This window comes from Myodes glareolus, chromosome 9, assembly GCF_982192425.1.
Source record: "Myodes glareolus chromosome 9, mMyoGla1.1, whole genome shotgun sequence".
NCBI lineage: Eukaryota > Metazoa > Chordata > Mammalia > Rodentia > Cricetidae > Myodes > Myodes glareolus.
Window position 1 is genome coordinate 96,539,489 of NC_142034.1, and position 13,772 is coordinate 96,553,260.

At 45.9% G+C, this 13,772-nt stretch overlaps 1 protein-coding gene across 3 annotated transcripts in view; it reads left to right on the forward strand.

The window, feature by feature from the left end:
• The window catches only part of Ift38 (intraflagellar transport 38), a 33,260-nt gene extending 23,417 nt beyond the window's left edge, over positions 1-9,843 (forward strand). For 2 of the 3 annotated variants that reach the window (XM_048433034.3, XM_048433032.3), the window contains exons 10-13: positions 2,408-2,515; positions 6,281-6,336; positions 6,540-6,596; positions 9,395-9,843. In XM_048433034.3, coding sequence (XP_048288991.2) covers positions 2,408-2,515; positions 6,281-6,336; positions 6,540-6,596; positions 9,395-9,544 — 371 coding nt within the window. In that variant the 3' untranslated portion in view covers positions 9,545-9,843. The remainder of the gene's footprint in view (positions 1-2,407; positions 2,516-6,280; positions 6,337-6,539; positions 6,597-9,394) is intronic. The other variant, XM_048433035.3, reaches the window with a different exon arrangement.
• The last annotated feature ends 3,929 nt before the right edge of the window (positions 9,844-13,772 follow it).

Genomic DNA, 13,772 nt, shown 5'->3' on the forward strand with positions numbered 1-13,772 from the left:
ACATGAGGCCTAGATTCTGGGAAAAGTACTCTTCATGATGAGCTCACATTGCTTACCAGGGTGATGCCAGGGCATCAGTTCAACATTGGGAGCCATAGCAGTGTATGGTCTTCCCACTACACCACAGTCATGTTGTGTGTTCCTGCTACACCACAGTTGTCTTGTGTGGTGTGGTCTTCCTGCTACATCACAGATGTTTGTGTTGTGTTATATGTCTTCCTGCTATACCACAGTTGTGTTGTGTGGTGTGGTGTTTCTGCTACACCATAGCTGTGTTGTGTTGTGTGGTCTTCATACCACAACACAGTTGTGTTGTGTTGTGCTGTGTTGTCTTCCTGCTACACCACAGTTATGTTGTGTTATGTTGTGTTGTGTGGTCTTCCTGCTATACCACAGTTGTGTTGTGTTGTGTTGTCTTCCTACCACAACACAGTTGCGCTGTTCTGACTCACTTCTCTTGCTCTTTCTCTGTTTTCTTTATGAGATGTTTTCATTCCTGTGGTCAAGACAATACACCTGGTCTTCTAGCTCTTCCCTCTTTGTGTTTGTCTCCCTTTGTACCTGCTCTCAGAGAGCCCTAGACAGCGAGCAGGCACTTCTGGGAATCCTCTAAGAGCAGGTTTAGAAAACCTAAAAAGTGTCGTGTCTCCAGCCAAGAAACTCCTAGTGCTTTAGTTCTAAGCCAGTCAAGGCAGAAGTCAAGTGGGATAGTGAACTGATCTGTACTCCCTGGAGGAAGCATTTAGTATCCTAACTTTCATGGATGAAGTAAGAGGGAAACTGAACTGAGTGGTGATTTTGTGTTACAGTTTCTAAATTATATTAATATGGGTTAATTTTCTGTATAAAGACTTTTAGATGGTGTAGTCTTCAAACTGTGTTGGTGATGTTGAAGGATGTTCTTTGTGACACTGCTACCAGCTCCCAAGCTCTCCCTCCTGAGCTGAAGAACACAGCTCTTCTTTCTTTAACTAAAGAAAACAAGTTACCTTCCCATCACTGTGTCCCTTAGCAGGTGAATACAGTTATTTGATACAGACCCAAAGCAAAGCCTTTTGGAAGAGGAACAACTGCTGGATTTCCAAGCTGACTTCTAAGTCAGTGTCAGACCAGCCACTGCAGGTCCCTCCTTCCCAAACCCCCATCACTCCCTGGGTTTAGCAAGGCACTGTGGCAATGAGAGCTTTTTCTTCCCATTCTAGTCTCCCTCTGTTGGTTCTTTCTAGAAAATGTTCGGCTTACAGGCACAAAGACTAAACAAGTGTTTTTATCATGTATATAGAGTAATTTCAGGACTGGAGAGGCTAACTCAGTGATTAAGGACACTTGCTGCTCTCCCAGAGGACACTAGTTCACTTTCCAGAGTCCACACCAGGTAGCCCACAACTGCCTTTAACTCCAACTACAGGGGATCCCAACATCCTCTTCTGGTCTCTGCAGGCCTACCCCCTACACACACATACACAGAAAGAGGAGAGAGAGAGAGAGAGAGAGAGAGAGAGAGAGAGAGAGAGAGAGAGAGAGAGAATTTTTTTAAATTAAAAAAAGTGGCCAGGTAGTGGTGGAGCATGCCTTTAATCCCAGCACTAGGAGGCAGAGGCAGGTGGATCTCTGTGAGTTCGAGGCCAGCCTGGTCTACAGAGCAAGTTCCAGGACAGGCTCCGAAGCTACAGGGAAACAAACAGAAAACAAAAAGTGACCGCACTGAAATAGCCTTTTATAGAATACATGCGTGAGCATCCCTCCCAACAGTTAAAATTTCTTTAGAACAGTTTTTCTGATTCATTCTCAGTGTGTGGTGTTAGGGATTGGCTGCAGAGCTTTGCAGAAGGTAAGCGCATGCTCAGCCACTGAGCCGTAACCCCACCCAGTGTATGCCTTTGTGCTAGAACTTTCCCAGTGAAGAATGTCAGGGAGCTAGTCCCGTCAGCACTGCTGTCTCAGGACAGTCCACTCTGCTGCCCAAGTCTGGGTTCCCTTCTTACCTCTCCGACCTGCTTTGTTCGTTTTCGTCCAGCTCCACTTGTTTACCTTTGTTAAGGCCAAGGCTCTTGAGTTAGTAGTAGCCGGGCACAGGACAGAGTGGCTTTACCCCCAGCTAACCAATGGCTTCCAGCTACCTTGACAGCCAGCTGCTCAATTTGTGAAAAATTCAGCCTGCCAATGCTTTTAAGGCATCTGGTCCACATTGTTTTTGCTTTGAAAAATTACTCTAAGTGAATACAGCATATTATGATCTGTGCTAACACTTCACTGAGTACCTGAGGAAATCCAGGGGTCTCATAAGATCTAATAGCTGAAAGGGGGCAAGAAAGGCAGCTGCTTTTGCACTGAAACCTTAGTGGACAGGAGATCTCTGACTGCAGTGAAAGAGCTGTGCCTTCATTCCGCCTTGTGTTCCTGCCAGGTAACGACGACTCAGACATAGACATCCAAGAGGACGATGAATCCGACAGTGAGCTGGAGGAGAGACGGCTCTCTAAACCTCGAACGGCCATGGAAGTGCTCATGCAAGGTACTGTAACTCCTGTTTCCCGGCTCCGTTGCTTGTTCCTCAGAGCACCAAGGGTGAAGTCGGTGAGTGCTGCTTAGCCTTGAGATCCGCAGGGTACTGTGCAGGTCCCTTAAGTCATTTCTGCCTGCCCCAGTTTATTTTGTTTTTCTGGATCTTCTCTCAAACTGCTTATTGGTAGTCATTGCCTCTAACAGTTCTTTTGCTCGATTTCATGAAGCTAAACTGGCCTAGAATTCATGTACCTCAAGATGACCTTGAACCCGATCCTCCTACTCTACCTGCTAGGTGTTGGGATTCCAGCTTACACCACCATGCCCAGCACTGGAATATTCTTCTCTGTGGCCCTGGGAATAGCTGATCACATTCGTGGCCTGGAATTTCCCACAGTACCTCAGACACGGCTGTGGGGCTGAGCTCTGTGTTGTGCGCATTGGGGTCAGCGCAGCGACATCTCCTGTGGCCAGGGATTAGCACAGTAAAGGAATCACAGGAGTGCCTCTCAAAGAACATTTTAAAATGGGTCTTCATCATGTTCCAGTTCAACCTAGAGGCTCCTTTGTCCTTACACATTGACTTCCCATGCACATGTAAGATACACTTACATACAAATATACTGCCAAACCAAACATAGGTAAAAAGATTATCTGGAAATTCTTTAACCTGAATAAGACCAGTTTGCATGATTCTGTAACTTACTTTTATTTTGAAAATTAAATACATTAACGCTGGCTCGGTCAGTAAAATGCTTGCTGTGCAAGCATGAAAAAAATGGGTTCAGATTCCCAGCACCCGTGTGAAAAGCCATATGTCGCAGGGCCTAGCTGAAATCCTAGTTCTGGGAGGTGGAGGCAGGAAGATCACTGAGGCTTGCTGACTAGCCAGTCTTACTGAATCGCGTCTCAAAAAAATAATATGAAGCCGGGTGGTGGTGGCACACAACTTTAATTCCAGTACTTGGGAGGCAGAGGCAGGTGGATCTCTAAATTTGAGGCCATCTAGGTTTATATAGTGAGTTCCAGGTCAGCCAGGGCCACATGATGACACCCTTTCTCAAAAAACAAACAAAACAAAAACCATATTCTTACATAAAGGCACAAATATTTTTTTCTCTTTAAAACTGTTGACTCGTTGGGTGGTGGTGGCCCACACCTTAGATCCCAGCACCCGGAAGGCAGAGGCAGGTAGATCTTTTGAGTTCAAGGCCAGCCTGGTCTACAGAGTGAGTTCCAGGACAGCCAGAGCTACACAGAGAAATAGGAAGACACTGATATCAACCTCTGGCCTGCACATGTGCACATACAGACATTCATGCACTCACACACATGAATATGTAGCACACATACACTAGACTCACACCCAAATTAAATGTCTTGTAACTGTTGTGGAATATTACCCAGAGGAGATTGCTTGGACATGTGTTTAAACCAATAGAAAGTCTTTACTAAGTGACCGGCAACTACACTGGGTGTTCGGGATCCCAGTGTAGCACTGAGCCTTCCTCAGGGTGAGCTTAGAAGCAGAACTACAGAAGCCAGAAAGCAAGGTTAGTACATTTAGAGACTTTCACATAACTATGGACTTTGCTGAATTAGGTTTTGTTTTGTTTTAGTTTTGGCAGGTGTTTCTGTCTGTGTGCTGAGTTTTACAGCCTAAATGGCACTTCCATCATGGAGTCAATTGTGCTAAGGTCTGGGGCCCTGTTACAGTAACTGTAAATAGAGATGTGCATATTCCTTTTGATGGCTATATCATATTCCATTGCATAACTGTAACCTTAATTTTGGGGGGTTTAGATATTTAATTTCACTCATTTTCTTGTATATACTTCTTTCTGTATATATGTGAATATTTCTTTAGTGCACATCTTTCAAATGGGATTCTTGTGTCAAATATTCTATTTTTTTAAATAGACTTTAATTTTTGTTTTTGCTACAAGGTCATGCACAGGATGGCCTCAAATTAAGAGTCCTTATACCATAAGACTCCTGAGTGCTTGGATTGCAGGTGCCACCGTGCCCAGCTGTAAACTCTAATTTCGATTGCTACTCAATTGCCCTATATTGGCCTTTAAATACATTTCTTACCCACCACCCAACTACTGTTGGTACTTTTTTGGTCTTTTGAGGCAGGATCTCATTATGTAACTCAGACTGGAGTCCCACTCACAATCCTCCTGCCTCAGCCTCTGAAGTATTGAGACTGTAGAGAGTAGTTTATACCTAATAAATTTTATCATTTTGTGTTATCTTTTGTTGCTAGCTGTTCTTTGTATGCTGGGCCCAGTGGTCATCATTGTTGTGTGTGATTCCGTTGGGTGATTAGTTGCTGTGGGTTCTTTTGTGACCTTACACCTTTTTCACAGCCACATGACACAAGCAGAGGCTTATGGTGTGTCTCCCACTTGATGGAGGGGAGCCACACTAGAAAAAGGTGTATGGCCGACTCAGTGTTAATCTGAGGAAGGCAATGATTCTTCCAAACCCTGCTAAAGTTCTGAACTTGCAGAGCAGAATCATATAGTCCAATTCCAAAAACTATGGCAAGGGCCCTCAGATGCCATAAGGCTTTGCGCCTTGTTTGGCCAGGGAAAGGCTCTGGACACAATACTCAGGTGTCTCTCTGGGCCTGCCATGAGCAACCACCCCTGCACTGCCTGGACCTAGCCAGCAGTGACCCTGCTAACGTTCTCACTTGGAAACTTAGACCTAGATTCAAGCACAGGAGGCACTGCTTCATAAAATAAGAATATTTTTTTTTTCAATTGATACCATGGAAGTTCTGCTGCATGTAAACTAATAATGGAGCTCTCCGAACCCTCAGATACTCAGAGGATGTGTTTTAAAAATACTCTTGATTGGTGGGAAGTGGTGGTGCATGCCTTTGATCTCAGCACTCAGGAGATGGAGATAGATGGACCTCTGTGAGTTTGAGACCAGGCTGGTTTGCAGAGTGAGTTCCAGGACAGGCTCCAAAGCTACACAGAGAAACCCTGTCTCAAACAAACAAACATTCTTGGTTCATGGTTGTTTTGTGGTGCTGGAGATTAAATTCATGGCCTTAAGTATATGGACAAATGTTCTACCACTTATTTATACCCCAGCCTTTACGTAGTATAATTTTTGTATGTAAATTTTTATTAATTCATTTGTGTATGTGCACAGACATGTGCACACATGGGTACATATCCAAAGAAAACTTTTGGGACTCAGTTTTTTTCCTTCTGCCATGTACATTCTGCAAACTGCACTCAGGTCATTATGCTTGCTGGCAAGTACCTTTACCTACTGAACCATCTGGCCAGCCTGTGAGAATCTTTCTGTTGTTGTTGAGACATAGCACGGCTCACTATGTACCTCAAGCTAGCTTTGAATTCCTAGTAATGCTCCTGCCTCGGTCTCCTGAGTGCTGAGATTACAGATGTACACTGTCACACTCTGAATTCTATTGTCCTTTTTTATCTGTCAAAGTAGACTTGCCGAGCTGCTCGGCGGCACAGCCTGTCAGGCTGCCCTCTGGAGGCTGCAGCAGGACCAAGAGTTCAAGGCTAGCCTCATCTCTATAGTGAGCTTCTTTCTCAAAATAGAGGGGTAGGAGTTACAGGAAATTATTATTTGTTGGTAATTCTAATTAGCTGGAGCTTACTTAAGTACATTTTTAGTATGTACTTTAGTATTTCCCCAGTTTTCCAAGGGAAAGCAAGTCTTAAATGTCATTGCCTGCCTTATTTTCCAAGAATCTCATAATTTCATGTTTTTGTTTTCTCAGGAAGGCCCAGCAAACGCATCGTGGGCACAATGCAAGGTGGAGACTCTGATGAAGATGTGAGTCCCAACACCTTCTTGCCACTCCTGTGCCTCTTGGTCTTGGGCTGTCCTGATAGATCGTCTCAGGTCTGCCAGCAGTCAGAGACGACCTTTCCCACGCATCCCACAATGTGACAGTGTTGATTGCTTGTTGCTCGCTGCACACAAATGCTCGCCCTTTTCCACCTTCTCACTCTTCTTTCCATTCTTGCTTTCCAAAGACGGAAGCAGCACCAGCCCTCTTAGGTAAATGCAAGAACCCCAGCTCCAGGAAGCAGGTTGGTTTTCATTTCTTGCCTCATCTGTTGTTGGTGTGTGTTGGCCTGTTCAGGGTCAGCAGAGCCCCTCCTGCAAGGTGATGCTTCCTCTCTTGGTCAAGAAGCCCTCTGAATAGATGCCATGGTGAGAGAGACAGAGTGACCTCTTCTGTTACCACACTAAGGAGGATCAAACACCAAGACCAAAGATGAGAAAGACGGGGCAATCGTTGCCCTGAACCATAGCCTAGAAATGAAGTCTGGTGCCAGGGCCGTGGCCCAGCATCGGCCTTTCTTCAGCACCATCCCACGACTCTGGAGCAGGAACAGGGAAAAGGTGTTCTCCTAGAACCAGGGCCCCAGAGAGGCCTGGCTGCTGGCGCCTTGAGCTCCACCAAGCAGCTAACTGAGTAGAGAATTTAACTGAAAAGCGATGTCAGGGTTCTCAGGATGGCAGGCTGAACATGCCCTGCCGGCTCCTGACCCTTTTGTTCTGCTGCAGTCCCTGGCAGTGTTATTTGGCCCATGTAGCACAGGGTACTGGAGAGACACCAATCCCAGGCCAGTTTGTAAGGTACAGACCTACGTCTGGGGCACGACACTGGTGCCTGCACAGGGACAAAACAGGAACAATGCTCTCGTATGAGGCTTGGCTAATAAGTACCACAGCACAGTGCTGCTTAGATCCACAGGAACAAGCTGGCTCCCATCTTGCTGGGCAGGGTACAGAAAAGCTTGTACCTGGAATTCCCAGGGCAGTCGATAGAGAGGCAGGGAAATCACTCAACAATAACTTCCTTTATAACAGAGGAGGCTCATGATAAGGTCCTGTCCACCTGGGTCTGAAACAGAGAGGGTCTGGCCTAAAGGAACCAGTGCTTTGTGGAAAGTGGTGTCTGCTCTGTTTTATTTGCTTGCATGTTCTTCAGAACGAATGCGTCTGCAGTGGCTTAGGTCTTCCTGCTAATTTCGTGGAGACTGTTTTTCACACAGTTCCTCTGTCATGGGCTTGACTTCATGTGTCTGTTCAACATGAATCTGCTGGATTCTGTCAGTGTCAGATCCTGAATGCAGCAGGGAGAACACCAGTCCTTGCCTTTGGGATCACGTGCTCTAGTAGCGGTCCAGCAGACATTTCCACAGTCGTGGGTATTAGGGAGTAGATAAAGTAGTCTCTGGAGGCAAATGACAGAGAGAAGGGATCTTTTCACACATCCAGGCAAGGCCTCTCTATTGAGAAATTGAAGCAGAGACCTGTATGAGTGAAAGGGTGAGCCACGTTGAGGTGGGCAGAGCCCCTGGGCCTGGGGGTGGACACCTAGAGTGTGGTGGTGGTAGGATGGAGGGCACTGGACGAGAGCGGTGAGAGACAGCGGGAGCGATGCACAGCCATGCAGGATGCCATGAGGACCTGGGAGATAGGCCTTGTTGGGGAGTTGTCAGCCCAGGGAGGGAGAAAATGAGGTGCCAAGTGTAACTGCCTACGTTGGAGGGGAGGGTGTTTTAGCCAAGGCCACAATGGCGTTAGTACTGAGAAGCAGTCAGAGTCTGGGTGTTTTTGAGACTGGACCCATCTTATTTTGTTAGTTGATTGCACCAGGGTAATGAAGAGAAATGCAGAATGCTTCAGTGGTGGAAGTGGTTTTAACTTTCTGAGACAGAGGTGACTTGAAGTGGCTTAGAGGGCAGATTAGGAAAGTTTGGAATTTAAGAAACAGGGCTGGGCCAGAAGTGGAACTTGGAAGCCAACCATATTTAGATGGAAGTTGTGATAAAGATGTGATTGCACTGTTTGGGGAGCAGGAAGAGAGAAGAGGAGGCCTGCAGTCCTGAGCTACCTCTGTCTTGCAGAGGCCAGAGAATCAAAGAGGACCGGGCAGAGGAGTTGGAATGCGCCGTGCAGAGAGCTAAGGATGGAGGGCAGAGCGGGACGTTTGGCATAGACGATGGGGGGTGAACTTCAGGAAAGAAGGGGTGGGTTGGTGATAGAAGTGGGAAGGACTGTGGATCCCACCGGATTGGCATCCTTTCCATCTTGATAAGGTTTGGGCCTATGGGATAGAGCCTGTTGTGCTTATGTAACAGGAGGGATACACTTGGGGACACTTGAGTACAGCAATTTGTTCAAGGAGTTCATTATTTTTTTCATGTGAAACAAGGTCTTTCTATGTAGCTTAGACTGGCCTCAAATTCATAGTCATCCTCCTGCCTTTGCCTCTGGAGTGCTGGCATTGTAGGCTTGTACCACCATAGGCCTGGCTTTCCCAGAGGTTTCTTCTGGAAGAGAACAAACAGTGCAGAGGAGCTGGAGAAGGCGGTAGCTCTTCAAAGAAGATAATTCTAATGTGTATGTACTACTTGGAATAGGCTAGACTGGGTGGCCAGCCATCTTGGTATACATGGAACAGAGGAGTTGGTGCTCCCTGGATCCAGAGCATGAAGGAGCTAGGGCACCCTCACCTTGCCTCCTTACCCACATGTGAGCTGCTCTCCATGCTCTCCTGGAGTCGGCCTCGCTTCCCTGCCCCTCTTGCTGTCTACCTGTCTGCTGGGTCTCTGCACTGCAGCAGCCTGTGCTAAGAGTATTCCCAAGACGTCCATGGAAAGCCACCTCATGCTTGACAACCCTGGTAAAGGCTGGTCTTTGAGTTACTGGTTCTATCCCCAGTCTAGTGGAGCTGTCCAGCTGGCAGCGTGCTGTGTTCCCACAACCTTCCCCTGTTACTGCACTGTCCCTGAGAGAGCAAAGTGGGGTCTCTAAGGACCAGGTACAGTGGGGAGCCAGCACCACAGCTGCATTTGCGCTCTTTCTGCTTCAGGAGGACTCGGAGGACAGTGAGATTGACATGGAAGATGACGAAGAGGATGACGACGATTTGGAAGATGAAAGCATTGCTCTCTCGCCAGCCAAGCCCAGTCGACGGGTCCGCAAGCCTGAGCCCCTGGACGAGAGTGACAATGACTTCTGACCTTCTTGCCAGGGGCCCAGGCAGACTCAGAGCCTCAGAGCTCTAGGTAAACAGAGAATCAGCAGACTGGGAAGGTAACATGTATCTGGTTCACTACACCATCTGGGCTTAACCATTATCGAAACAAAGCCCAACAAAGATACTCTTTTGTCTTATTTCCTAACACTTGGGAAATGCATGTGTTATAAGTAATTCAAATCCACAAGAAAAGCTTTGAGGAGAAATATAAATTGACACCATGTAAGTCTTGGCTGCTGCTATTATTAAATTAATTTTTCTTGACGTTCAAGCCATAGAAAGACTCTAGATTATGAATGCTTTGTTTTCTCTCAGAGGGCTGATATTCTTCTGGGAGGCAGATTCACTTCAAATGACGTGCCACCTTTACAGTCCCCAGCCTGGGCTGCATGGGAACTACTAGCTGGGCGGCTCAGCAAATGCAGCTCCAACTCCTACTGCTGCCAACTCCTACTAGCAGGCACCCACCACGTGAATGTGTGTGTGTGTGTGTGTGTGTGAGTGAGCACGCGTGTACATGAGTGTTACGTGTGCACATGTTCATGCTGATATGCATGCATGTATGTGTGAAGGCCAGAAGACAACCTCTGTGGTTGTTCCTCAGGAACCGTCCACCCTTTTGGGGAGTAGGGATGGGTCTGTTTGGGACCTGGGAGGTGACCGGTTAGCCTAGACTGGCTAGACAGTCTGCTCTATGTATCCGTCTTGTCTCCACCTTCCCAGAGCCAGGATTTTGAGGATGCATCCATAGTGCCTGGAATTTTTGTGAGGGTTTTGGAGACTGTACTCAGACCCTCATGCTTGCATGGCAAGCATTATATAAACTGAACTCTATCCTCAGCCCAATTGGCGTTTCTTATTTTGTTTCATTTGTTTCATAGGGACTTACTATGAAGCCCTGGCTGGCCTAGAACTCCCATGTAGACCAGTCTGGCCTCTGCTTTAGAGTTCTGGGATTAAAGGTGTGCGCCACTCCTAGTGTGCAATGCTATGTGCATGTGTGGAAGGTGAAGGATAACTTCTCGTCAGTTCCTATTCTTTATCTTTTCTGAGGTAGAATCACTTGTTCGCTGTTGCAGAGTGCAGGCCAGCTGGCCCACAAACATTTAGGGGCCAGTCCCCACCTCTCATTACAGACACACTTTACTATATTCAGTTTCATGTAGGATTTGTAGTTTTATGAGATTCAGATTATGTAGTTTTGTGAGGATTCAGACTCAGGTCCTTGTACTTGGACAGCAAATGCCTTCCAAGCTAGTGCCTCATCCACTAGTTCGTTCTTTCTTTCTTTCTTTCTTTCTTTCTTTCTTTCTTTCTTTCTTTCTTTCTTTCTTGTTTTTTTGTTTTGTTTTGTTTTGTTTTGTTTTGTTTTTTTGAGACAGGGTTATTGTGTGTAACAGCCCTAGCTGTCCTGAAACTAGCTGTTGTAGAACAGGCTGACCTTGAACTCACAGAGATCTGCCTGCCTCTACCTCCCAAGTGCTGGAATTAAAGGCATGCGCCACCACAGCCTGACTAGCTGCTATTTCTTAAAGGAGCTTTGTCTAAAGCCTAACAAGATGCTAGTCTATGGCATAGAGATGCAAGTAGTTGTCCTGGACCTGAATATCTTCCTGAAGGAGCCATCAGAAAGGAAAGCACCAGTACTGTTTCATGTTTCTTATTTGAAAAATAAACCTGAACTAATTTTGTAAAGTGGTACTCAAAATATTTCCATATGAAAGAAAGCAAAAGACAAGTAAAATTAACTTTACTCTTCAAACACTGGCTGGGGAGATGGCTCAGTGTGTGTGGTCACTTTCTATGCCAGCATGAGGACCTAAGTTTGGGTCTGAAGAATCTCCGTAAAAAAGCTGGGTGTGGCAAGGCCCACTACTGCCCACCTTTAATCCCAGCACCCAGGAGGCAGAGGCAGGCTGATCTCTGGGAGTTCAAGGCCAGCCTGGTCTACACAGGAAGTTCCAGGTCAGCCAAGGCTACTCAGTGAGACCCTGACTCAAAAACAAAACAATAACAGTAAAAATCTGAATGTGACTACACATACCTGTAACCCCAGCATGGTGTGGTGTGACTGGAGCTTGTTGGCTGGCCAGCTCCAGTCTGAAGAGACGCTGGGAGGATGAAGAGGCTTTGGGGACAATTGTATTGAAAAGTTCCTTGAGGTGAGGCATCCCAGTTGGGCATTTGTTTAAGAAGATACAGCAAATCAGGAGGTGAGAGTAGCAAGTGGTGGAGGCTCTTTGGAAATCTATGATACCCAACATCGGCATAGTGATACCTAGTAATGGCTGTAAATACACTTTCTTTCCAGAGAAACGTTTGGGCAGAATGTATTCATTTCTCTCTACATTCTTCTCAAATTCTAGTAAAACAAGAGAGGAAAGAATGAAGAAAAGGGGACAGGAGACGTGAGGAGGAAGAGGAAATTTCCTTGGGGGGTAAATCCACAGACTACCCAGAACCAGAGCAGAGAGCTGTCAGGGTGGATGGCAACTTCAGTGCTGTGGAAAACAGGTGGGAGCAGTAAAGCTGGAGGAGCCACCCAAGCGTCTTCCCCAACAGACAGAAAAGTCTGAGATAAGAGTAGCACGGTGCGGCCTATTTGCCCGTGAGCTCCATGGAACCCTAAAACACAGCCTGCTCCAATACTGAGGGGACCTAAGAGGTGAGTCAGCAGCCAGAGGGCCGGACAGCCAGACACCCCACTCTCTGGGATCTCCCCAGTTGGACAAAACTCAGGGGCCCCTCCCCAACTCCCTCAGCCTTTTTAGCCAACCAGCGAGTTTTCCTGTGGCTAGGCTAGCCCCCAACCCACCCCACCCCCAAACCCGCCTGTTTGCCTGTGAGCTCCGTGAAACCCTGAAACACAACCTGCTCCAATACTGAGGGGACCTAAGAGACAGCCACAGCAAGGATTGGACCAAGATGCCAAGACACTGCAGGCCTCATTTGAAGAAAGAGATGGGTAGGCGCCAATGCAAGAATTCTTCCAACATCCTAAAAAGCAACATGGTAACACCAGAATTCAGCGGACACACAACAGGAAGACTTGATCATTCTAACTCAGAAGAAGTAGTAGAAAATGACTTTAAATGTAACTTTATGAAAATGATGGAGACCTTTAAAGAGTAAGTGAAAAACTCCCTTAAAGAAATGGAAGAGAAGACAAACAAAAAATTGGAAGAAATTAATAAATCCATCAAAGAAAACCAAGAAAAAACAATCAAACAGGTGAAGGAAATAGTTCAAGACTTGAAGACTGAAATAGAGATAATAAAGAAAACACAACCCGAGGGAATTCTGGATATGGAAAATCTGGGTAAACCAACAGGAATTACAGAGACAAGTATAACCAACAGAATACAAGAGATAGAAGAAAAAAATCTCAGGTGCTGAAGATACTATAGAGGAAATAGACTCATTGGTCAAAGAAAACATTAAATCCAACTAATTCTTAACACAAAACATTCAGGAAATCTGGGACACTATGAAAAGACCATACTTAAGGCTGGAGAGATGGCTCAGAGGTTAAGAGCATTGCCTGCTCTTCCAAAGGTCCTGAGTTCAATTCCCAGCAACCATATGGTGGCTCACAACCATCTGTAATGAGGTCTGGTACCCTCTTCTGGCCTGAAGGCATACACACAGACAGAGTATTGTATATATAATAAATAAAAATTTTTAAAAGGCCAAACCTAAGAATAATAGGGGCAGAAGAAAAAGAAGAGGGGCTGGAGAGATGGCTCAGAGGTTAAGAGCCCTGACTGCTCTTCCAGAGGTCCTGACTTCAAATCCCAGCACCCACATGGTGGCTCACAACCATCTGTAATGAGTTCTGGTGCCCTCTTCTGGCCTGTAGGCATACATGGAGGCTGAACACTGTGTACAAAATAAATAAATAAATAAATCTTTAAAAAAACAAACGGAGGAGGAAAAGAACTCCAGCTCAAAGGCACAGAAAATATATTCAACAAAATTATAGAAGAAAACTTTCCCAACCTAAAGAAGGATATCCCTATGAAGGTGCAAGAAGCTTACAGAACACCAAATAGACTGAATCAAAAAAAAAAACCCCTTGCCATATAATAATCAAAACACAAAACATACAGAACAAAGAAAGACTATTAAGAGCTGCAAAGGAAAAAGGTCAAGTAACATATAAAGATAAACCTATCATAATTACTCCTGACTTCTCAATGGAAATCATGAA